Source organism: Panthera onca, chromosome D2, assembly GCF_046562875.1.
Source record: "Panthera onca isolate mPanOnc1 chromosome D2, mPanOnc1 haplotype 2, whole genome shotgun sequence".
In the NCBI taxonomy this organism is placed as follows: Eukaryota; Metazoa; Chordata; class Mammalia; order Carnivora; family Felidae; genus Panthera; species Panthera onca.
In genome coordinates, this window is record NC_138349.1 from 77,608,893 (window position 1) to 77,632,955 (window position 24,063).

At 43.2% G+C, this 24,063-nt stretch overlaps 1 protein-coding gene across 4 annotated transcripts in view; it reads left to right on the forward strand.

Annotated features, from left to right (window-relative positions):
* The window catches only part of RYR2 (ryanodine receptor 2), a 755,762-nt gene that overhangs the window by 501,727 nt on the left and 229,972 nt on the right, over positions 1 to 24,063 (forward strand). For all 4 annotated transcript variants that reach the window (XM_081790553.1, XM_081790554.1, XM_081790555.1 and 1 more), the window contains exons 30-38: positions 5,166 to 5,374; positions 6,361 to 6,713; positions 8,281 to 8,395; positions 9,975 to 10,135; positions 12,038 to 12,197; positions 12,578 to 12,664; positions 15,377 to 15,603; positions 18,959 to 19,763; positions 22,391 to 22,591. In XM_081790553.1, coding sequence (XP_081646679.1) covers positions 5,166 to 5,374; positions 6,361 to 6,713; positions 8,281 to 8,395; positions 9,975 to 10,135; positions 12,038 to 12,197; positions 12,578 to 12,664; positions 15,377 to 15,603; positions 18,959 to 19,763; positions 22,391 to 22,591 — 2,318 coding nt within the window. The remainder of the gene's footprint in view (positions 1 to 5,165; positions 5,375 to 6,360; positions 6,714 to 8,280; positions 8,396 to 9,974; positions 10,136 to 12,037; positions 12,198 to 12,577; positions 12,665 to 15,376; positions 15,604 to 18,958; positions 19,764 to 22,390; positions 22,592 to 24,063) is intronic.

The following is a 24,063-nucleotide window of genomic DNA, read 5'->3' on the forward strand; positions in this document are numbered from 1 at the left end:
TGAAAAAAAATTTTTAATGTTTATTTAATTTTGAGAGAGAGAGAGAGAGAGAGCGCAGGCAGGGGAGGGGCAAAAAAAAAGGGAGACACAGAATCCGAAGCAGGATCCAGGCTCGGAGCTGTCAGCACAGAGCCTGATGCGGGGGCTTGAACCCACAGACTGTGAGATCATGACCTGAACTGAAGTTGGACGCTTAACCAACTGAGCCACCCAGGGGCCCCAAATATGGCTTTTGATTTTTTTTAGCCAACTTTATATTTTGAGAAATAGCCTTTCAGAAAAGGGCAAGAATAGTGCAATGGACACCTGTTTACCCTTCACATGGAATCACCACGTGTTATTATTTCCCCGTTTGGTTTTCTTCTCTCCCTACAATTTCCTCTTGATGAATCCTGTACATACTTAATTTTGTGTATATATCAAAATTATCCATTCTCTTATTATGAGTATTTAGTTTCTTTAACCTTTTCTTTTTTTCCCAATTTAATTTTGTTCACCGAGCCTCCATGTTTTAAGCACTGCTCATAGAGGATCTCATTTTTAAAACTGGAATCTATGGGGCGCCTGGGTGGCTCAGTCGGTTAAGCGTCCGACTTCGGCTCAGGTCATGATCTCACGGTCCGTGGGTTCGAGCCCCGCGTCGGGCTCTGTGCTGACAGCTCAGAGCCTGGAGCCCATTTCAGATTCTGTGTCTCCCTCTCTCTCTGCCCCTCCCCTGTTCATCCTCTGTCTCTCTCTGTCTCAAAAATAAATAAACGTTAAAAAAGATTTAAAAACAAAAATAAATACAAAATAAAAAAATAAAAATGGAATCTATGGCGGGAGGGGGGAGGTGCCTAGTGGCTCAGTCACCTAAGCATCCAACTTCAGCATAGGTCGTGAACTCACGGTTTGTGAGTTTGAGACCCGTGTCAACCTCTGTGCTGACAGCTCAGAGCCTGGAGCCTGCTTCGGATTCTGTGTCTCCCTCTCTCTCTGCCCCTCCCACACTCACATTCTATCTCTCAAAAATAAACAAATTTAAAAAAAAAACACCTGTAATCTATGGGGTAGACGTTATAGAAGAAAGGATTAAAGCTTAGAGAATTTAAGTAACCCGTCAAAGGGCAAATAGCTGACAAGTGCTGGAACTAAGATTTTAATGCAGGTCTCTCAGACTTGACACTGTGATCTAAGTCATTTCCTAGTATCTAGGCCTGTCTACCATCTGAGGTGACAACTCCTCTAAGAAACCTTCCTGAATTTTCTCTCTCTCCTTCTCCTCTGCTCTTAGCACCCCATGTCCAGAGATGGGTCGAGAAGTATGATGTCTTTCCTTGTCTTCCCACCTCATTAAGCTGTGAGAACCTTTGGGCTGATGTCTGTGTGTCAGTGAGCTATTGTCCCCAGTTTCTAGAGCATGGTAGCTGCTCATAAATATTTATTGGATAAGGAAATGAATGGTTGAAAGTGTCTTAATGCACATTACTAAATGCTCTACATAAATCTTGTACCAGTTTAATTTTATTGGCAAGATTTCTGGTAACTCACTGGACACTCACCAGCATTGAGACTTTGTGCTTTAGCAGGCTGCCCTTGTTGTTGGACCATCCACACTACCCACACGATTGTACACATTTCTGTATGAGGAAGATGTAGGTATATTCCAGTTTTCCAGTTTATTAAATGATTAGTTTATTTTCACAAAATCTGTCAGCTGTTTTTATAGTAAAATGCATATTCATTGAAGAAAATCTGTTGAGAGACAGAAAAAGAACAAAGAGTGTTAAAAATTCCACCATTTTATAACATTTTGTTAAGGTTTATTTATTTTGATAGAGGGGGAGGGAGAGGGGCAGAGAAAGAGGCAGAGAGAGAATCCAAAGCAGGCTCCACACTGTCAGCCTGGAGCCCAGGATGGGGCTCGATCCCAGGAACCATGGGATCATGACCTGAGCCGAGATCAAGAGTTGGACACCCAACCGACTGAGCCACCCAGGTGCCCCTCTGTAACTTCTTTTAATTAAAAAACTTCTAATGCTTTCCCATCTATTTTTAAAATAATTTTTTACTGTTTGTTTATTATTTTTGAGAGAGAGACAGAGAGAGCACGAGTGGGGAAGGGGCAGAGAGAGAGAGAGGGAGACACAGAATCCCAAGCAGGCTCCAGGCTCCGAGCTGTCAGCACAAAGTCCAACATGGGGCTTGAACCCGGGAAACCATGAGATCATGACCTGAGCCGAAATCAGATGCCCAACCAAGTGAGCCACCCAGGCGCCCCTTGCCTTTCCAACTTTAAAAACTAATCATATGCTATATCTTTCTTTCTTAAAATAATACGTACTATGAATATTTTTGTATATAATAATGACCGTTTGAAAACCAGATTCGAAAGCTAAATAGTATTACATATCAATGGAAAAACATATTTAGTGTGCAAAATATTTTCTGTGATCATAAATGCAGCCATAGTGAACAGTTTGGGACATAAATCGTTGTGTGCAACCCTAGTTGCTTGGTTTTTTAAATGAAAAGATTTCCTGGGGCTCCTGGGTGGCTCAGTCAGTTGAGCATCTGGCTCTTGATTTTGGCTCAGGTCATGATCTCACGTTTTGTGGGATCATGCCCCAAGTTGGGCTTCCCACTGACAGCATAGGGCCTGCTTAGGTTTCTCCCTCCCTCTCTCTGCCCCTCCCCTGCTCGTGCTCTCTCTCTCTCTCTCTCTCTCAAAATGAATAAAAAGAACTTAAAAAAATAAATGAAAATATTTCAAACATGCGGAAAAGTTCAGATATTAATATAACAAACACCCAGGGATCTATGTGGGTATTTATAACTTCACTTATAGGATAGGGATTCCTTCTACATATAATGTGGCTAGAAAGAAATGTGTATTTACAATCGGAGATGTTTCTGTCTTGGTATCCCCCAGTTTATGTCGAATGGATGTTAGATATGCCAGTTTGTGCAAATGTATTTCAACCTGTCTCAGATCTATTGTATTTATGCAGTCATTTTCTTTGATTCCTTTCTAGACACTTATTGAAAACAATTTCCCTTGACTGACACTTCAAGAGCTGTCACAGCTGTACACACAGCTGTGGGCTTTAGTTTTAACTAGAAACTCATCATTCACGCTTCCTTGAACACAGCTGGATGTGTTCTTGCTTCCTGGCCGGTAACACTGTTATACCACTGTTTATTTGGGTATATATTGATGAATACAAACTGCGTGAAATCATTATGAATGATAGGATGTAATTTTTATTGTCTTGTGCTATTCTGAAGATTATATATTGCTTTTATACTCACTAATTTAAAAAAATTAATGTTTATTTTTGAGAGAGAGAGAGAGAGTGAGAGAGAGAATGAGTGGGGGAGGGGCAGAGAGGGAGGGAGACACAGAACCCCAAGCAGGCTCCAGGCTCTGAGCTGTCAGCACAGACCTGATGCAGGGCTTGAATTCACAAGTCATGAGATCATGACTTGAACCAAAGATGGATGCTTAGCAATCTGAGCAACCCAGGGGCCCCTACATTGACTAATTTTAACGGAGGATGAAGCGTAAGTCATCATGGTAGACAGTTGCTGGCTTATTCGTAGGATCCACTGCTTCTTTGATCTGTAAGTTACATCCTCTGCTCTGTAGCCTCCATTCCAATACTGACCTTGTTTATTATGCTACTTGAATTTCTGTGTAAAACACTGTAGAAGGAAAGGAAGAGTACCTAGGCAGCCCCCCAACACTGAAAATGAGCATCAGAGCCCTTTGCTAAAGACCGTTGTTTCCAAAGAATTCAAAAACACAATTAACAGTGTTAATTATGTTTTCCCCTGTTCATTCAGTAGCAGGAAGATGTACTAACCTTGCAACTCATTACATTAGCTGATGAAATATTTTGGCTTTCCCCCGTCGCTTATTGCTGTTGCTTTTGATTTCGTTTCTTGTTTACTTTGACTTACATTTTGAATTTCATGTCTTAATTATTTAGGTTAGGTGTGGATTGCCCTGCTTAATCTGTAATGGCAGTGACATCAAAGGGTAAGGGACAGATGGAGGAGTTTCAGTGGGATTTTTAGCAACTACATCTGAAAATTTATTTACTTATTTATTTATTTATTTTTATTTTTATTTTCTATGCTTAGGTGTAGTGTACCCCAGAAAAAAGCGGGGACACAGTTTTCTTCATAGATCGAAAGCAGCTACAAGCAAATGAAAACCTTTAAAAATGTTGCTTCCCAGGGGTACCTGGGTGGCTCAGTCAGTTAAGCGTCCGACTTCAGCCGAGGTCATGATCTCATGGTTCATGAGTCCGAGCCCAGCGTCGGGCTCTGTGCTGACAGCTCAGAGCCTGGAGCCTGCTTCTTCGGATTCTGTCTCCCTCTCTCTCTGCCACTCCCCTGCTCGCACGCACATGCTCTCTCACTCTCAAAAATAAACATTAAAAAAAGATTTAAGGGGTGCCTGGGTGGCGCAGTCTGACTTCGGCTCAGGTCATGATCTCACAGTTTGTGGGTTCAAGCCCTGTGTTGGGCTCTGTGCTGACAGCTTGGAGCCTGGAGCCTGCTTCAGATTCTGTGCCTCCCTCTCTCTCTGCCCCTCCCCCACTGTCTCTCTCTCTTTCTCTCTCTCTCTCTCTCTCTCAAAAATAAATATCAAAATTTTTTTTTTAATTTGTTGCTCCCAATCCTTTTTCCCTTGAGTTATGTGCAAAGAAATCTGTGGCTTAGGCTGTGTTTGGTAGTTGCACGTTTTCAAGTGCTTGTGCTAGATCGAAGGACAAACCCACTTGGGCGTTTCCCTCCTTCTCACCTTCCTTCTGAGAGAGTCCCGTGCACTCCTGAGCTAAGAGGCTGTGTGATGGCGACATCCTTCCATTGCCCTACACCCTAAGATCCCTGGAGGACGAGGGGCTGCTGAGCACCTAACCTTCTTCACAGGAGTCCAGGGTAAAAGAAGAGCCTTATCTAGGGGCCACGTTCAGTAAACCATGAGCAAACACTGGTCTTTTGACCCTTGCATGTAAAACTTAATAACAGTGGTCTCTCTCTCGAACTACTCTTTTACTTTATGCCGACGACTCTCTCAGAGATGAGAGTTCCAGAGCGGTGCTTTTGGAAATTCCAAACAAACAGGCTCTTATACCAATGATACGGAACATTTTGTTTTTTTCTTTTCTTCCCAGGATTCATTCCTGTCTGTAGCCTTGGAGTGGCTCAGGTGGGCAGGATGAACTTTGGAAAGGATGTCAGCACCTTGAAATATTTCACCATCTGTGGCTTACAAGAGGGTTACGAACCATTTGCTGTGAACACAAACAGGGATATTACCATGTGGCTAAGCAAGAGGCTTCCTCAGTTTCTCCAGGTCCCTTCAAACCATGAGCACATCGAGGTTTGCTTTTTCTTTAAAATTCATACCGTTGCCAAAAGCCAGGGGTGGAACGTCTTTACGCTTGGGAATTCCCACTTGGACAATTATTGCCACTTACTTAGAAAGGTGGCCCTACTGTGTTACACAGTAATGGAGTCTGAGCACAGCATGAGGCTCTGATTATAGATACTTTATGAGCACCTGATTAGACTGATTAACAATAATTAATTCTGTTTTTATATAGGCAACACCAGGCTCAGTCTGAATGAGTGTAATTTTAACATGAATTTTCCAAACTATGTTTTGAGTTAGAAACAACAGATGACCATGGAGGAAGGGAAGGAAAAATAAGATAAAAACGGAGAGGGAGGCAAACCATAGAGACTCTTTTTTATTAAAAAATTTTTTGTTTTAATATTTATTTTTGAGCAGAGAGAGAGCGAGTGAGCGCATGAATGAGGGAGGAGCAGAGAGAGACAGAGACACGGAATCCAAATCAGGCTCCAGGTTCTGACATCTGAGCACAGAGCCTGACTCGGGGCTCAAACCCACAAGCCGTAAGATCATGACCTGAGCCGAAGTCGGATGCTTAACCGACTAAGCCACCCAAGCACTCCAAACCATAAGAGACTCTTAAATAAAGAGAACAGACTGAGGGTTGTCGGAGGGGCAGTGGGTGGGGGGACGGGCTAAATAGGTGATGGGCATTAAGGAGGGCATTTGCTGGGATGAGCAGTGGGTGTCATATGTAAGTGATGAATCACTGAATTCTATTCCTGAAATCATTGTTACACTACATGTTAACTAAATTGAATTAAAAAGAAAAAAAGGCAGAGCTATGAGTCTATCTGGAACACAGTACTCCCTGTGTTTAATCTCATCATTTACAAAATTATGCCAAGTGTGGGCTGTGTTTGGGGTTTTAAAGACGTGATGTGTGTTAGCAATCTTTAGCATCAGGAGGTTGCGTTGATTCGAATTTGAGCTATCACCTCTTCATTCGCTAGGTGACCAGAATAGATGGCACCATCGACAGTTCTCCGTGTTTAAAAGTCACCCAGAAGTCCTTTGGCGCTCAGAACAGCACTGCCGACATCATGTTCTATCGCCTGAGCATGCCGATCGAGTGTGCCGAGGTTTTCTCCAAGACGGTGGCAGGCGGGCTCCCAGGCGCAGGCCTCTTTGGGCCCAAGAATGATCTGGAGGATTACGATGCGGATTCTGACTTTGAGGTTCTAATGAAGACAGCTCATGGCCATCTGGTGCCAGACCGTGTTGACAAAGACAAGGAAGCCACAAAACCAGAGTTTAATAACCACAAAGACTATGCTCAGGAAAAGCCCTCTCGTCTGAAACAAAGGTCATTGATACATGGAACATAATTTCAAATATGCAGTTATTTTGTGGGGAGGGGTACAGAGCGAGGGATTTCCCAGGGTCCATTTGTCCTTCCCTCTCCTTCTCCTTTACATATAAAGGATTGGACAGGCGACAGGAACGCAACCTGTTTGTCATCGAATTTGTTACCACAGACATAATCTATCCCAGAAGTTACTTATTTAATGCACTTTTTTTATCGTGGTGAGAAACACCTAACACAATCTACCATTTAAACCGTTTTTTAAGTGTATGGTTGCATAGTGTTAAGCATGTTCACATAGTCGTGAAACAGGTCTTCAGAACTTTCTCAGCTTGCAAAATTGAAACTCTCTACCCATTAGACAACTCTCCTTTTCCACCTCCCCCTAGCCTCTTGTAATCCCCATTCTCCTTTTTATTCCTATGAATTTGACCACTTTCTAAATGTGGATTCATACTGTGTTTTTCTCTTCTGTGTGGGATTGGCTTAACTCGGCCTAATATCCTCAGGGTTCATTCATGTCACTGCACGTGCCAGAATTTCCTTCCTTTGTAAGGCTGAGTAATACCCCACTCTGTGTGTACATATTTTGCTTATCCATCTGTCCGCTGATGGATATTTGGGTTGATTCTTCCTCTTAGCTATTGTGAATAGTGCCGATGTGAACTGCGTGTGCAAATGTATTTTTGAGGCCCTGCTTTAAATTACTTTTGATACATACCCAGAAGTGTGGTTGCTGCTAGTTGTGTGTTTAAGTTTGTGAGGAACCTTCATGCTGTTTCCCACAGCAGCTACGCCGTTTTACATTCCCACCGACACTGCCCGAGGGTTCAATTTCTCCACATTCTCGTCAACACTTGTTACTTTCTGTCTTTTTGATGATGGCCCTCCTAATGGCTGTGAATTAGTGTCTTCTTGTGGTTTTGATTTGCATTTTCCTGATGTTCAGTGATCTTGAACATCTTTTCACATACTTCTAGGCCATTTGTATATCATCTTTGGAGAAACGTCTTTTCAGGTTCTTTGCCCATTTTTTTTATTGGGTTATTTGCTTCGTTGTTTTTGAGTTGTAGGATTTCTTTATATACTCTGGATATTAACCCCTTATATATAATTTACAAGTATTTTCTCCAAAGAGTTTTTAAGATGTTTATATTTACGTTCTTGGTTGAAACTTAAAGTATTCTCTCTAAATAGTATTTTTTATAGACACAAGGCAAGTTATTTTAGCATCCTTTTTTGCACTAAATCTTAATTTCTCCAGATCAGCGTGATTGACACTGTAGTTCAGATAATTATTTGTTGTGAGAGTCCGCCATGTTAATTGAAGGATATTTAGTCACATCCCTGGCCTCCACCCGCTAAATGCCAGTGGCACACCCCCACCCCCACCCCACACCCCCAATGTGTCAACTAAAAGTATCTCCAGCTGGGAGATAAAGGCATAGTTTAGGGAACAAAAATAGCCCTGGTTGTGAACCACTCTACTAGATTGATGATACGCGCATGTTTTAAGTAGGCAGAGATTTTTAATGTTGCTGATCCCCAGTCCTGTACTATATTTCAGATTTTTGCTTAGAAGAACAAAGCCAGATTATAGCACGAGCCATTCTGCAAGGCTCACCGAAGATGTCCTTGCAGATGATCGGGATGATTATGATTACTTGATGCAAACGTCCACGGTATGAGGTTGAAGCTTTTGTCACTTATTTCTCTTTGTCAGTTATTGTGTGTTTCATGTCAAAGAGTTCCTTTTCATTCATCCTCTGTAGCCGACTTATTTTAAAATAAATCTTTGCTTCTATTTTGGGGACTGAAAGTTGAAGAAAATACAGGTATATTCTGAGGTGTATTATGTGGTAAGAGAAGTGTTTTAGGCAAAATAACTTTATGACATGCTTAATCCTGATTTTGCTATCATGTTTCCTGGGAAAATTTTAATTTCCACATAATTCTTCCAAGTGCATATAATTTCCTTCATCTTAGTGATATGTCTAAAGGAAGATCATTTATCATACTTTGTGGGAGGTCATGTTTTGCTCTCTGCCAATTCATGTTTAAACCGGGGTGCTTGGCTGACTCGGTAGATGGAGCATGCCACTCTTGGTCTCAGGGTGGTGAGTTCAAGCCCCATGTTAGGTGTAGAGCCTACTTACTAAATAAATAAAAATTTAAAAATTAAAAGAAAATGGGGGAACCTGAATGGTTCGTTCAGTTAAGTGTCTAACTTTGGCTCAGGTCATGATATTGCAGTTCATGAGTTCGAGCCCCGTGTCCAGCTCTGTGCTGATAGTGCAGAGCCTGGTTGGGATTCTCCCTTCCTCTCATTCTGTGCCCCTCCCCCACTCGCACGCGTGTGCGTGCTGTCTCTCTCAAATAAATAAATAAAACTTTAAAAATAAATAAATAAACAATGCTTTAAAAAACAAATTTTTCAAAACAACTTTTCCTAAAACACCAAATGGGAAAAAATGTATAATTTTTTACATTTTTTTTTACATTTTTACAATTTTTTACATAATTACATCCCTTGTAGAGTGCCACCATGTTTGAGCTAGATTTTTATATATTAGATCTGAGCTATTTCAAAGTGATTTTTTTAAATTTTTATTTATTTTGATAGAAAGAGAGATTTGGGGGGGGGGAGGAGAGCGAGGAAGAGAGAGAATCCCAAGCATGTTCCACGCTTTCAGCACAGAGCCCGACCTGGGGCTCAGTCTTCTGAATCGTGAGATCATGACCTGAGCCGAAATCAAGAGTTGGATGCTTAATCAAGTGAGCTACACAGGCGCCCCTCAAAGTGATTTTAAGGTGTCAAAGTATTATTGATAGGAAAGGCAAAGCATATTCAAAAAGGTGGGTGACAGGTATAAAACACTAGCATAAATTAGTGTGCTTGTATAAGTTTCCAGAATTTGAAGTTTATCTGCCTGAATGGATTGGTGATTTTATTACATAAATATGCTATGTATGTGCACATACAGTTGTACCCATACTTTAGGAGTATGAAAGACCTCAAATTATTTAGTGTGTTTGCTCTGACAAGATCATTTCTCTTCTTCCCATTATTTCTGATTTCCTTTCCATTATCTCTGCTTTAAGACTTATCTTCTTCCAGTGTCCGCTCTTTGTTCTTGTTTCATTTTAATTAGGCCGAGTGATTTTAAGCAAAGAAATGCAGTCAGGCAATTCAAAGGCATTGCGTATCAAAGTTTTGTTTCTTTTTAACTTTGCCAACACTTGCTTTTGCTGTCTTGACAGTACTATTACTCAGTGAGAATCTTTCCCGGCCAAGAACCTGCTAACGTCTGGGTGGGCTGGATTACATCAGATTTCCATCAGTATGATACAGGCTTTGACTTGGACAGAGTTCGTACAGTAACCGTTACTCTAGGAGATGAAAAGGGAAAAGTACACGAAAGGTCGGTTTTTCTCAATTTTTTTTTCTTATGTGAATGACATCTGATAAACATGTTGATAAACCTAGGTGTTTTTTTGTTTTTTTGGGTTTTTTTCCCCCCTTGGATTTCATGTCCAGGATCGCGTTGTATTTATAGGAACAATATCATGAAACCATTCATGTCAGTGTCCGTTTTGTTGTGCATACAAGCCAGTAAGGAATCTGAATACGTTAAAAGTGAAAAACATTATAAAGTAAGAGCAGTGCATCCTTTGTGGGTAACAGTCTACATTCCTTCAGGTGACCTCGTACGTGACTAACAGCTTGGGTTGCCAGTACTAAGCCTTTGTTTTAGGGATTAGAGATGGGTGGATGTGAGGCTTTTATGGTCTGAAATGTATCTCGGGAACGGTTTACGCGGTGGGGAGAAAACTGTGAAGACAGTGTGGGCTGGTAGTTTAGACCAGGTGGACGCATTTTAACTCAGACTGAGGAGAAGTGGGTTCTTTCCTCAGCTTTGCCATTGACTCGCTGTGTGGCTTTGGGTAAGTCAGTTACACTTTCTGTGCCATCCTTTTTTCATTTGTAAAACAAACCAAACTCAAACCAAACCTTCAAAAAAGTGAAGAAGGCTATCTTCCTTGTGGAATAAGACAAGAGAAGATCTGGCCATTTGCATCTGTCTTTTGTGCCCATGCATCCTCTCTGATCTGCTGTGACAGGTGTCATAGAGGGAGTCCGCCATAATGTTGCTTTTCTTATATACCTGCATCATCATTTTTGGTGACCAGAAGCTCACTCTCCTGCCTTCGGGTTGTCACACTTAAAACTGTGGAACTTAGCCCTTGAGACCATGGGCCAAGCCAGAATGTCCAGGAAAGAGTGCTTTCTTTACAACAGTATGGGAGCCCCATACCCACCTGTGTCTGGGAACATTCTTGAAGGACACATTTGATTTTCAAAGATGGCAACAGTACAAGGAAATAACCCAACAGAGGGACGGGAGACCTGGATAGATGATCTTAGTGTAAGAAATAGAGGGCAGGGAAGGGTGTTGAATGTTTTGTAAGGAGTGCAAAGAAACACAGCCAACCTGATTATTCCGAAACTGATTTTTATCTCAGCCTTCTTTTTCTTTTCCTCCTACTTGCCTGCCTTTGACTTTTTTTTTTTTTTTTTTTGCCAGTTTCATTAACATTTTCACTCTGCTGTGGCAGAGAAAGGGAAGGAGGCAAAACTCAAGTCACTTTAGGTTTATTACCATCTCTGGGAAAGGTTTCGGTGGGGGTGAAACTCAGGTGGGGGTTTGTTGTTAACGTCAGTGATGTTATGCATATTCTAGCTAATTCTTTCTCTCATAACAGATCACCAGGAATTGTCCACAAAGGGGCATAATGTTAGCCAAATTTTAAATATGTTGAATCACTGATGGCTCAGGTAGAATTTGCCTAAGGACTTTGACAGTGTTCGGAAATGACTGCTTCTCATCTCAGAACAAGTGATTAAAAAAACAAAAACATGAGAATGAGGAGAATGAAAATTGCAAATTTGGATGATTATTAGTTAAACTTTTTTGAACCTCAGAACAAGGTCCAGTTTGGTTTGAGTTTTTGGAGGGGAAGGCGCAGGTCAGTTTTTACTTGTTTCCGACTTGTTGACCTGTCTCCATTAGGTGCAAAATTTAGAAACGTGTAAGACCGGATGCAGAATATCCACGACGTCAGTGGACTTTTTGCTCCGAATCACAGAATCGGCCCTTTGTGCACCTCTCCCATTACAGCATGAGCTTGTTGCTTGCACAGCATAATTTAGGTTTAGTTTGCAAGATATACATGCTTTCTGTTGTATCTGTGGGCGTACAAAGATAAAAGTGTGTTCTGTTTTTTTGTTTTTTGTGTTTTGTTTGTTTGTTTTTGAAATCCAGCATCAAACGCAGCAACTGCTACATGGTGTGCGCGGGCGAGAGCATGAGCCCAGGGCAAGGACGCAACAATAATGGCCTGGAGATCGGGTGCATGGTGGATGCTGCCAGTGGGCTTCTCACATTCACCGCCAACGGCAAGGAGCTGAGCACCTACTACCAGGTCCGTGGGCAGGGATGGTGGCGTGCTTCTGGGAAGAAAGCGTTTTGTCCCCACGCACAAAAAGCACGTTCTAGAAGATCGAAGAGTACCTTAGAAAATAGACGAAAATGAAAACCGAAATGAGCCTAATTGGGCCTTTTTAGTTCTCTTTGAATAATAACACTGCCCTTGGGGGGGGAAACAGTACAGGCCTCCAAAAATGTTCGCATAACAACGAAATGAGATACCCTGAATATTTGTTGAAAGAGGAGATCCATCTGAAAGAACACAAAAGTGTCTGGGCCCCTTCTGTCAAGTGTTCCTTGGTCATTATAAAGAAAATATTTTTTCTGGGTGTTCCTTCTTTGACTAATACTTCCAAATTCATTTCTTTATCTAAGGTGGAGCCAAGTACGAAATTATTTCCTGCAGCTTTTGCCCAAGCTACAAGTCCCAACGTTTTCCAGTTTGAGCTGGGAAGAATCAAGGTAAGAAAGATTCATTGCTGGTATTCTGTTTGGGGTCTTCCTCTTAGGGAATAGCGGCTACTTCTCCTTAAATAAATTCAGTATTTTTTTTTAGCAGCGATGTTAGTGACAGAAGTGACTCTTTTTAAAAAAGGTAAGCCATGCTTGAAAGTTCTGTAATTTCCTTCAGGTGGCTAGGGACATGTTAATTTATTAGAAAGGGTTTGTGCCACAATTTAAATCACTTATTAAATATTCTGTAAGAAGAAGAACAAAAAAGGCTTTCTCTGTGGCCATCAAAAATATATTACTCGATGAAACTAGGCTTATATGGAACAAAAATGCCAAATAACAATACCACTTGATTATCTGGAACTCACAGGTGAGCTAGTAAATGGGCTTAACGACACGAAACTGGTACATTGTGGTAAGTGCTAGAATAGTGCACATATAGAATACTCCAGGAACAAATGAAAGAACAAGGTGGAGGTTGGAGGGGGATGGATCGGGTAAAGCAAAGAGAAGAGGAGGCATTTAGGTTGACTCATAACTGTTGAATAAGAGATCTCAGAATACACTTAGTAGGAGAGGACATCCTAGGCCGAGGAAGGGCAAGAGAAAGCAAAAATATTTGAGTCAGAGTGCTGAAGGTTAAAGAATTCAATATGGCTGTAACAAAAGGTGACTTCCAGGATGTGGCTGGAGATTAACATTGAGAGAAGGTGGACTGAAGCCAACCTGGGAAGGCCTTGAATGCCTCTCTAAGAGGTTGGTACCTACTGTATAGGCAGTGTTGATCCCATTGGAAACTCAAAGCTGGGGACTGAGCATAAGCAAACCTGTTTGGAAAAATACATTGGCAGTAATGTGGAGGTGGCAATGTGGAGAAGTATCTGTTCTCACAAGAATGAGAAGAGGCAGTAATGCTGAGTTATTGATGATTTGATGCCATCCGCATGGGAGATGATGAGAGCCTGAGAAGTCATGTTGGAGAGAGAGGGGGGTAAATGAGAAGATGTTTTAGAGGAGAAATGAATAGAATTTGACAGTGAATTGGACAGATAGTATTCGTTGATGAATTGGATTCAGGTACTCAAGGAGAATGAAGAATCAAAGATTAAATTAATTTTTTGAGTTTGGACAAACTAAGGGATGCTAAGGCAACAAGCGGAAGAGCTTGTTGAAATTCAGGAAAAGGAACTGAATTGAATTTTGCGGTTGTACAAGTTGAGATGCCAGCTGCACGTCGGGGTGGAGTGCGGGGGGAGGTTTTACAGTGCTGGCTCGGTGAGTTTGGACATGCTCCTTAAACTGCGTGAGCTCAATGTCTACTTTTGTAAAATGAGATGCTCAGCAGCCACAGAAAGGCAAACATAATATGGGTGAAAGGAATCCATGACTCCTGTTGGTTAGGAGGGCTTCCGACCTTGCCAGAAGAATTTGGGCAAAATGATGGACGAAGCTATACTATAGTGAATTCAAGGTTGAAAATTAGAGAAAGACAGCAAATTTGGGTGAATAAATATATAGACAGAAAGATCGATCTGGCCTCCAGCTCTTCCTCAGACTTGCCAGGCAGACTTCCTCCTTGGGTCCTTTGCATTGACTGTCCCTTCTGCATGGAAGGGATGTCACCTTCTCAGCCGTACCCATTATGATCATCCTCCTTATTATTGCTGTCCTGCATTCTGCTTCCTCTTTCCTGGGTCCCCACCGTGACCTCTTTTGTCATATGCTATTTAATTTGCTTTTTAACTTTGTCTATTTTATGTTTCCAGTTAAAAAAAAAAAATGGAAGCTGGATGAGAGGAGGGGTTTTGTGTGTTTTGTTCACTCAGGGCCCAAAGCAGTATCTGGCTTTCCTCCCCGCCCTCTCCATTATCAGAAGAGAATAGGAAGGTAGCTGGAGGATGAGATAGTCTGAAAGTATGCAGTAGACAAGACTTTATGGGAGAGGGAGACACTGAAGGTAATGGGAGAGGTGAGAGCGTTGTTTCCATATGGCCCATGACGAGCAGGCGGAGGGGGTGTCAGGGTCACGAGTGAATGAATAAGCTTCGGCCAAGTAGAGTCCTGTGTTGCCCTGAGATCAGACTGAAGGCACTAGGGAGGCTGAAGGTGATCCATACTGAAGCTGGAGCAGGGTGAAGAACAATTAGATTGTGTTAATGTCTGACGAACTCTGTTGTCTTGTGTGATGGTGCTGTTTTGTCTGTTGAGCTGTCTCCGGTGTAGAACTGGCTGCTGAAACCTGACAAACCTGACTTGTGAGTGAGGGAGCCAGTGAGTGAGCACTTGAAGGATAAGGTGGGCGACAGAGGACAGACCAGGAGAGAGAGCCAAGTGCGTGCAACTCTTCCTGGAGTTTGGTACCGCAGACAGCCGCAGGCTTGCCGGATTTGGCGAGGGCCCAGCTTGGTAAAAAAAATATGCAGATTACGTGGTTCTACTTGGTTGTAGCTGCATTCTCAGCGTACCAGGGAGTGTTTGCGAAAGAAATCTAGCTCCCCAAGCCTGTTTGCCAGCCCTGAAATTTTAGGTATGTTCTCTCAGGATGTTTTTGCCTCTTGACCTTTCAGGAGCCATTCATCCCAAGTTCTGTTATTTCTTGTATTAACGTTGCCGGACGCAGAGGGTATCTCGCTTCCAGGATCTCTGTCCTGTGCAGAACTGTGGTCATTACGTTATTAACCCCACGGATTGTTACAAATTAGTTCTTTTTCTGCTCCCTAGAATGTGATGCCTCTCTCCGCGGGATTATTCAAGAGTGAGCACAAAAACCCTGTGCCACAGTGTCCCCCGCGTCTCCACGTGCAGTTTCTGTCCCACGTCCTGTGGAGCAGAATGCCCAACCAGTTCCTGAAGGTAGATGTGTCTCGAATAAGTGAGCGCCAAGGCTGGCTGGTGCAGTGTTTGGATCCTCTGCAGTTCATGTCTCTCCATATCCCGGAGGAGAACAGGTCAGCCCTGTGTGCCCTTTACCGTCTGATTAGGGCCCTTTGAATTAGACCATTGGCCGGGGGCTCAGGTGTGCTGCTGGGGAAAGAAAATGAAGCTTAAAAATATCTTATTTCTGGGGTGCCTGGGTGGCTCAGTCGGTGAAATGTCCCACTTCAGCTCAGGTCATGATCTCCTGGTTCGTGAGTTCGAGCCCCGCATCAGGCTGTGTGCTGACAGCTCGAAGCCTGGAGCCTGCTTTAGATTCTGTGTGTCCCTCTCTCTCTGCCCCTTCCCTACTCATGCTCTTTCTCTCTCTCTTCCTCAAAAATAAATAAACGTTAAATAAATAAGTAAATAAATAAACTCTCACTACAGATCATGAAGAGTTTGAGTCATTTTCCCAAAATGTATGAAATACAAATGCACACAAAAGAGTCACTAGAACCAGATATGCAGGCAAGGTGAGGACAGGAAAACAACAAAGCCCAGGGCGAGACTGGCACGGGGTCACTCACACCACATCATTCTGTGTGGTTGGTAAAGTCCCACAGTGGCTTCAGGCTTCCTAGAAGCCAAAGAAAAATCTGATGAGTTCCCAAATTCAGAATAACAAAGGGATATGCCAACTAGTGGCTGAGTAGAAGCTTTTTCTCATGCCCCAATGACATGGCCAATAATTAATACTTAACAATTTGGGATGGCACTACATACATGTTAGTTCTCTGGTTCCTTCGTGACACGTATCACTGTTCATAATTTACGTACTTTTTGGTTAAGATTTCCCTCCTCAGCTAGATGGTCAGCTCCCTTAGGGCAGGAATTGTGTCGATGTTGTTCACCATCGTATCACCAGTGCACAGTGCTTCATCCATAGTAGACCCTCTGTAATATTTGATGTATAAAAGAATGATATTGACTTATGAAAAATATTTCTCCATTGAGGACTGTTGAAGAGTGTAAGGTATTATATTAGCTTTTAATGCAATAACAACCCCCACGTCTCAGTGGCTTGTGAACAGACGTGAATCTTTTGCTCACGTTACGTGAGGTTGTTGGTCCGCTGTAGCTCTGCTCCAGGCTGTGGTGGGCTATGAGTGCAGACTTCCTCCTTCTTACCCTGAGACCCAAATTGATGGGGCAGCTCCGATCTGGGACATACAGTTTCCACGGCCAATGGTGGATGTACAGGAGGGTTAACAGACACTTCAGGTCTCTTAGAACTTCTTTTTGCTTGTGGCAGATGTTACATTCACTCACAGTTTATTTATTTTATTTATTTTATTTATGACCTGCCTAAGCAAGTCATAGAGTCAAGCCCAAGCTAAGTAGGGCAGATCAGACTACCCCATATACAGGACAGACGGAAGAAGAGGGAGAATATTTACCAACAACAGTATGGCGTGTGCTAAGGAGGTGTTATATTTTATATTTAAACAGATAAAATAATGTCCTTGTAACAGACAGAATAACAAGTTATTTCTTTTGCTATCCTCCCAAGTAAATCCATAGCTTATTAAAGTATGAATATTGCTATAAGGAGTTGGTGTGGAAAGACAGATTAAAGTAGTTGAGGTATATGCTTTGGTTTGCCCTGACCTAAATGTAGAGTCATGAGATGGAGACTATAGATCCTTCCAGAATTCTCTTATTCATTCATTCCAGACATATATTAGTTCTCATTGTGTCCCTGGCATTGGATACTAAATGGTGTACAAAACAGATGGGACCCTTACCTTAAAAGATTTCATGGTCTAGTCGGGAAGAGAGGTGCTTTAAAGGAAGTAACAGGGTGCCCTAAAGTGAATAATAGGAGGTGGGTTGGAAGGGGCAGTAGCTAATGTAAATTGTGGAGTCCTTAGATGTTTTTTCTAGAAACTGGCAGTCTGAGAGGAATTAGATGGTAGGGTAAGTTGTGTTCTTCACTAAGAAGCTAGAATGCAGAGGTTCTGTGTTGCTACGGTGAACAGGTTTATATATTTTGACCATCAGCCAGGCTCATAGTCTTCTTGAGAGCCTGGAGGGCCTAGGTAAGACATGGGAATCATTGTCCGCTATACTCTGAGAGAGAAGGCCTGCTTAGATATACCTTCCCAAGAATTGGGTGCTAGCAGCCGGGCCCCACAGTTGTGTGGTTTCCCGGAGGCCTAGGTGAGTCATCATTTGCTTTGAGTTTCTCACTCAGAATGCTTCTGATGCTGAGATTTGGGCGGTAGGGTCTGGAATAACTTTGCACCATCAAGCCACAGTGGCTTTTCATAGAATACCTGTGACCCGGGAAGCATAGACACAGTGGATGGGCATGGGCAGGATGATCGAGTATGGGGGACGGTGACAGAGCTTAACAGCAAATAATCACAAGTAATTACTCAGCTTCTACTGTGTAGGGGTTAACTGCTAGACGAATATTAATGAAGTCATATAATAACCCATGTTCTGATGAGTTTATATTATAGTCTCACCAAGGACACTTTTCTAGATGAATGAGTCATTCCTTTTATTGTGAATATATCAAGTTTCTACTTTCAATTCTACAGTGTCACCCATGGGCAATCTTAATAATTTAAATAAATAGTGTAGAAACATTAGCACATCGAAAGGAATTACGTCCTCTTAAAATTGACTTTGTTTTGAAAGGAATGGCTTTACTTTAGGCATATTCTGGCCATTTTAAGTTTTTTATGGGTTGGAAGGGCATGATACATTCTAGAAGCAAAATGGCCCAGCGTAGACTCAGCTTCCCAGTAGAAACTTTGCTACGCGAAATATCACAAATAGTATTTGTTTCACAAGCCATACATGCCCGATGGAAACCAGGGCTGCACTGGTCTAAGTCTGGGGCCGTGAGGGATGTGTAAGAAGGTACATCACTTCAGAAGCATTAGTCCTCCATTCTCTTACTTCCGACTGGTCAGGCGAATCACTAATCATAGGTCAGAGACAGGGACAACTTAGCCTAAGGAAAAGGTCTCTGGCTTTCTGGGGCAAGCTTAGCCAAGTTGGAAAAGGAGATTCAAGATTTTCTAAGGAGGGCTCAAATTCTGAAAGGAAAGGAGACACGGGTGCAGATCGAGACTCCGTGTCTACGAGAGGTGCCCCAAACCTGAGGGTGATTGATGGAGGATGAAGCAGCTTCAACCACTAGTGGTTAGAAATTTCCCACGTAAAATTGCATACGGAGGAAAACTTGTAAAATACCTAGTACTGACGGAGAAAAAAAAAAATACACCATCATGAAACCTGTCATAGAAAATCGGGAACAAAGATATGTTTCCGTAACTTTTTGAAATTCATGAGGTACTTAGATTTCTCCTGTGATGAGGAGTTTTTAGAACTTTTCCCCACCTGACCTTGCTACCACTCTCCTCCTGTGTACAGATCTGTGGACATACTGGAGCTGACAGAGCAGGAAGAGCTGCTGAAATTCCACTACCACACGCTCCGGCTTTACTCCGCCGTCTGCGCCCTCGGGAACCACCGGGTGGCGCATGCGTTGTGCAGCCACGTGGACGAACCCCAGCTGCTCTACGCCATCGAGAACAAGTACATGCCCGGTTTGCTGCGGGCCGGCTACTATGACCTGCTGATTGACATCCACCTGAGCTCCTACGCCACTGCCAGGCTCATGATGAACAGTGAGTTCATCGTGCCCATGACGGAGGAGACCAAGAGCATCACCCTCTTCCCTGATGAGAACAAAAAGCACGGCCTCCCGGGGATTGGCCTCAGCACCTCCCTCAGGCCACGGATACAGTTCTCCTCCCCCAGTTTTGTGAGCATCAATAACGAATGCTACCAATACAGTCCAGAGTTCCCGCTGGACATCCTGAAGGCCAAAACCATTCAGATGCTGACAGAAGCTGTTAAAGAGGGCAGCCTGCATGCCCGGGACCCCGTGGGGGGCACCACTGAATTTCTCTTTGTACCTCTCATCAAGCTTTTCTATACTCTGCTCATCATGGGGATCTTCCACAATGAGGACTTAAAACACATCTTGCAGCTGATAGAGCCCAGTGTGTTCAAGGAAGCCGCCACTCCGGAAGAAGACACTGAGGCTCTGGAGAAAGAGCCCTCCATGGAAGACTCCAAGCCAGAAGGAGCTGGAGAAGAAGAAGCCAAAGGGGGTAAGAGGCCCAAGGAAGGACTGCTCCAAATGAAACTGCCTGAGCCAGTTAAATTGCAGGTAATCAGAAAACAAAACAAAATGAAAAAACAAACAACAACAACAAAATTTTTTTTAGTGAATTTCAGGGTCACTAACTATTTAGGTATTGATATTTGCCTTTGTCTCTTTTCCTCTTGGTGGTGGGGGAGGGGTGTGTGTGTATTTTTGTGTTCGTGTATAATGATCGTTTTTCATAAAATTAACCAACTTCCTGTTGTGTTTTGGGATGTGCCAGTATAATTTTCTTGCATTTAGAATGGAATTCGTGAATGGGGTGCCTGGGTGTCTCAGTCAGTTAAGCGTCCGACTTCAGCTCAGGTCATAATCTCACGGTTTGTGGGTTCCAGCCCCGCACTGGGCTCTATGCTGACATCTCAGAGCCTGGAGCCTGCTTTGGATCCTGTGTCTCCCTCTCTGTCTCTGTCTCTGTCTCTGTCTCTCTCTCTCTCAAAAGTAAATAAGCATTAAAAAAAAAATTAGAATGAGGGGCGCCTGGGTGGCTCAGTTGGTTAAGCGTCCGACTTCAGCTCAGGTCATGATCTCATGGTTCGTGGGTTCGAGCCCCACGTCGGGCTCTGTGCTGACAGCTCAGAGCCTGGAGCCTGTTTCAGGTTCTGTGTCTCCCTCTCTCTCTCTGACCCTCCCCCATTCATGCTCTGTCTCTCCTCTGTCTCAAAAATAAATAAACGTTAAAAAAAAATTAAAAAAAAAATTAGAATGGAATTCATGAATTTTCTAATGGTGTCAGTTGACAGTAGTTGATAAGAAATACATTTAGTGATTTGAGTGTGTGTGTCAGGCACTTTTTCTCCTCCTCTTCATTAGCAATTTCTCTTTCCTCTTATTTCTGCAGATGCATTCCACCAACCATTTGTTGGAATGCCTGAAACAGAAGGGACCCCTTACCCCCTTCCTACCCTGCCCCCACTCTCACTAGCCATAGAACACTTTGTTACCAGTAGGTGTGCCCATTCTCACACAGCAAGATTTTGCTTCCTGCATGTATGTTTCTAAGGAATTAAAGACATTGCCTGTTTCTTGTGCTTATCAAGATGTCTGAAATATCCTTTCTTTTTTTTTTAATTTTTTTTTTTTAACGTTTTATTTATTTTTGAGACACGGAGAGACAGAGCATGAACAGGGAAGGGTCAGAGAGAGGGAGACACAGAATCCGAAACAGGCTCCAGGCTCTGAGCTGTCAGCACAGAGCCCGACGCGGGGCTCGAACTCACGGACCGCGAGATCGTGACCTGAGCCGAAGTCGGCCGCCTAACCGACTGAGCCACCCAGGTGCCCCGCATTCTAATTTTTTTTTAATGCCTATTTATTTTTGAGAGAGAGAGAGAGACAGAGACAGAGAGAGAGAGAGAGACACAGAATCCAAAGCAGGCTCCAGGCTCTGAGCCGTCAGCACAGAGCCCGACGCTGGGCTTGAACCCGCGAGGGAGATCGTGACCTGAGCTGAAGTTGAATGCTCAACTGACTGAGCTACCCAGGCGCCCCAACCATTGAATAATTTTAACAAGGGAATTTGATTCTAAAAATTTGATTGTAGCTGCTGTGATGAAAACTGATAAGGAGAAGAGCTAGTCCTCCAGAGCCCACTCAGTCGAGAGGCTGTCACGCTGGTCCAGACCCAAGGGGACGGGGCTTGCACTGGGGTGGGGTGAAGGAGATGAAGAGGGGAGTGGATGCTAGGGCTACCTCAGAGCCGGCATTGGCAGAAATGTCCCTGTTGTGGTTTTAACGTTCCCTTTAACACTGCTTTGTATTTATATCACAATTGGTATTAAGTATATTTAAATGCTTTCCGAAACATGGGCAGAGCGTTCTCTTGTAGGCATATTTCTACCAACATATTCTCTCAGTTAAAAATCCTTTTAGCTGAGGTGCCTGGGTGGCTAGTTGGTTAGGCATCTGACTTTGGGTTTCATCTCAGGTCTTGATCTTGCACTTTATGTGTTCAAGCCCTGTGTCGGGCTTCACACAGTGTAGAGCCTGCTTGGGATTCCCTGTCTCTCTCCGTCCCTACCTTGCTTGTGCCGTCTTTCTCTTTCTCTCAAAATAAATAAATACGCTTAAATCCTTTTGACTTCTGGTTGAATACCCAACTTGGCATTTAATGAATGAACAGTGAAACCAATAAATTAATTTACATGCAGAGTCTGGAGGTGCAGAGTTCTAGAATTAGTATAGGAGCTCAATAATGTCCTCAGGAAGCCAGCTCTTAATATTTTCCTGTGCTCCTTAGTCAGCGGTTTTCATCCTAAAGTGAAACAGTCATGTCACTCATTACCCAGTTAAACCCAGTTTGAAAAGAGAGTGTTCTAGTCTGTTCTTATTGGTGTGAAATCTTTCCCACAAGACTCCTCGCTGAGTTCGCCGTATATATCTCATTTGCCATAGCCCCGGTAGCTGCCGAGGAGGCCAGGGCAGTTAAGTGTCCACCAACGGGGCATGCATTTACCCTTTTAAGCTTAGAAAAACTGTAGGTTTTATCCCCTGGGACCAAGCACAGTGCTGCCTACACAGAATCAGAGTTCTGTTCATAGAAGAGTTGATACTAAGCGTGTCTGCCACAGGTACACATTAACTACTTAAGATTCCTGAATTCACCCCTGATGTCTTGTTCATCATCTTTTCAGATGTGTCTGCTGCTCCAGTACCTCTGTGACTGCCAGGTCCGACACCGGATAGAAGCCATCGTGGCCTTTTCAGATGACTTTGTAGCCAAGCTCCAAGACAATCAGCGCTTCCGTTACAACGAAGTTATGCAAGCTTTAAACATGTCGGCCGCGCTCACTGCCAGGAAGACAAAGGAATTTCGATCCCCACCTCAGGAACAGGTACAAGAATGAAATGGAAATTCTTCCCTTTTTACTTTGGGCTTTAGTTCATTCAGGATCCGTACATCGTGAAATTACAGTATAAATTACAAGTGGGCTTTTTTTTCCCCCCTGTTCTCCTTAAACTAGCCAAGTAGATTTAGTAATTCTTAGTTTCACCAAAGGAAAAGAAAAATCTTCTCAGTTTAAACAAATGAGAGATTTATTGAAAGGTATCATGTGTATCATAGAATCTTCGAGGAGACCTGTGTGCCAGACTCTGAAGTTCTACATGTAGAGACAGTACCCAGGGGCGCCTGGGTGGCTCAGTCGGTTAAGTGTCTGACTTCGACTCAGGTTGTGATCTCACAGTGGATTTGAGCCTCACGTCGGGCTCCGTGCTGACAGCTCAGAGCCTGGAGCCTGCCTCGGATTCTGTGTCTCCCTCTCGCTCTGCTCACGCTCTGTCTGTCTCTCTCTCAAAAATAAGTAAACATTAAAAAATTAATTAAAAAAAGAAACCGTATCCAACCACACAAGTGGATCTTCTTTGGCTGACATGGCACCACCCAGTGAAAAAGAACCCTTCGCTTCTGTGACTCAATGTCAGACCTTTTCTGTTTGGTCTCTCCTGAAAGACCAAATGTCACTACTGCTGCCAGGCTTGCTGAGAGACTGATCACCTGTTTATGATATCCAAACCCAGATCTGCCTAGGTACAGCAGAATCAAGGGCACATGCCTGAACTAAACAATTAGCTGGTCTAGAATCTACTTCCAGATGGGATGCACACTATCTTCAGTATCTTACCCTGACCTTTTCTCTATGTATCAAGATATTTCCAAATGAAAATATTTGTGGACTAATTGAAGAATTTGTTTTCTCACCAGAATGAAATTTCTTTGAGGGAAGGGACATGGGATTTTGTTTATTGCCACAAATAGCATTTATGGAGCAGAAAACAAGACCAGGCTCCCCCAAATCAACTCCATTCGTTACACCGCTATTGATAGCTCCTGCTTCTAGAAAAATGGAGTACGTGTGCCTTTCCCTGTTCTTCTAAGTACAACTGTCACCCTGGAAATTACATAAAAGACAACATACAAAGACTCTGAAAGATAGAAAACAGGAGACTGACTATGGAACTTGGGACTTGAGAAACAACATGGTGGTTGAGTCCCCTGGATCTTCTTTTCCCCTCATCTATGCCAGACCTGGAGCTAAAGAAGCTGGCAACCCAGAAATGCTGATGGGCACCGACAGGAAAAGCCCCAACAAAAGCCTTCTTTGTCCAGCCAGAAGACCAAGAAAACCATCTCTCTAGCAAAACTGAAAGCTTTTAGGTACTAACCGTACTACATCAGCCAAACACCAGTCCAAACTGGCCCACCCAGCGAAGACTGAGTGGGAGCCTAGCCTGCCACCCTCATCAGGCTGTAATGAGGTGCCCCGGCTGGAGCTGTGAGGAGCTGAGACTTTTCCCAGCTGGGTGG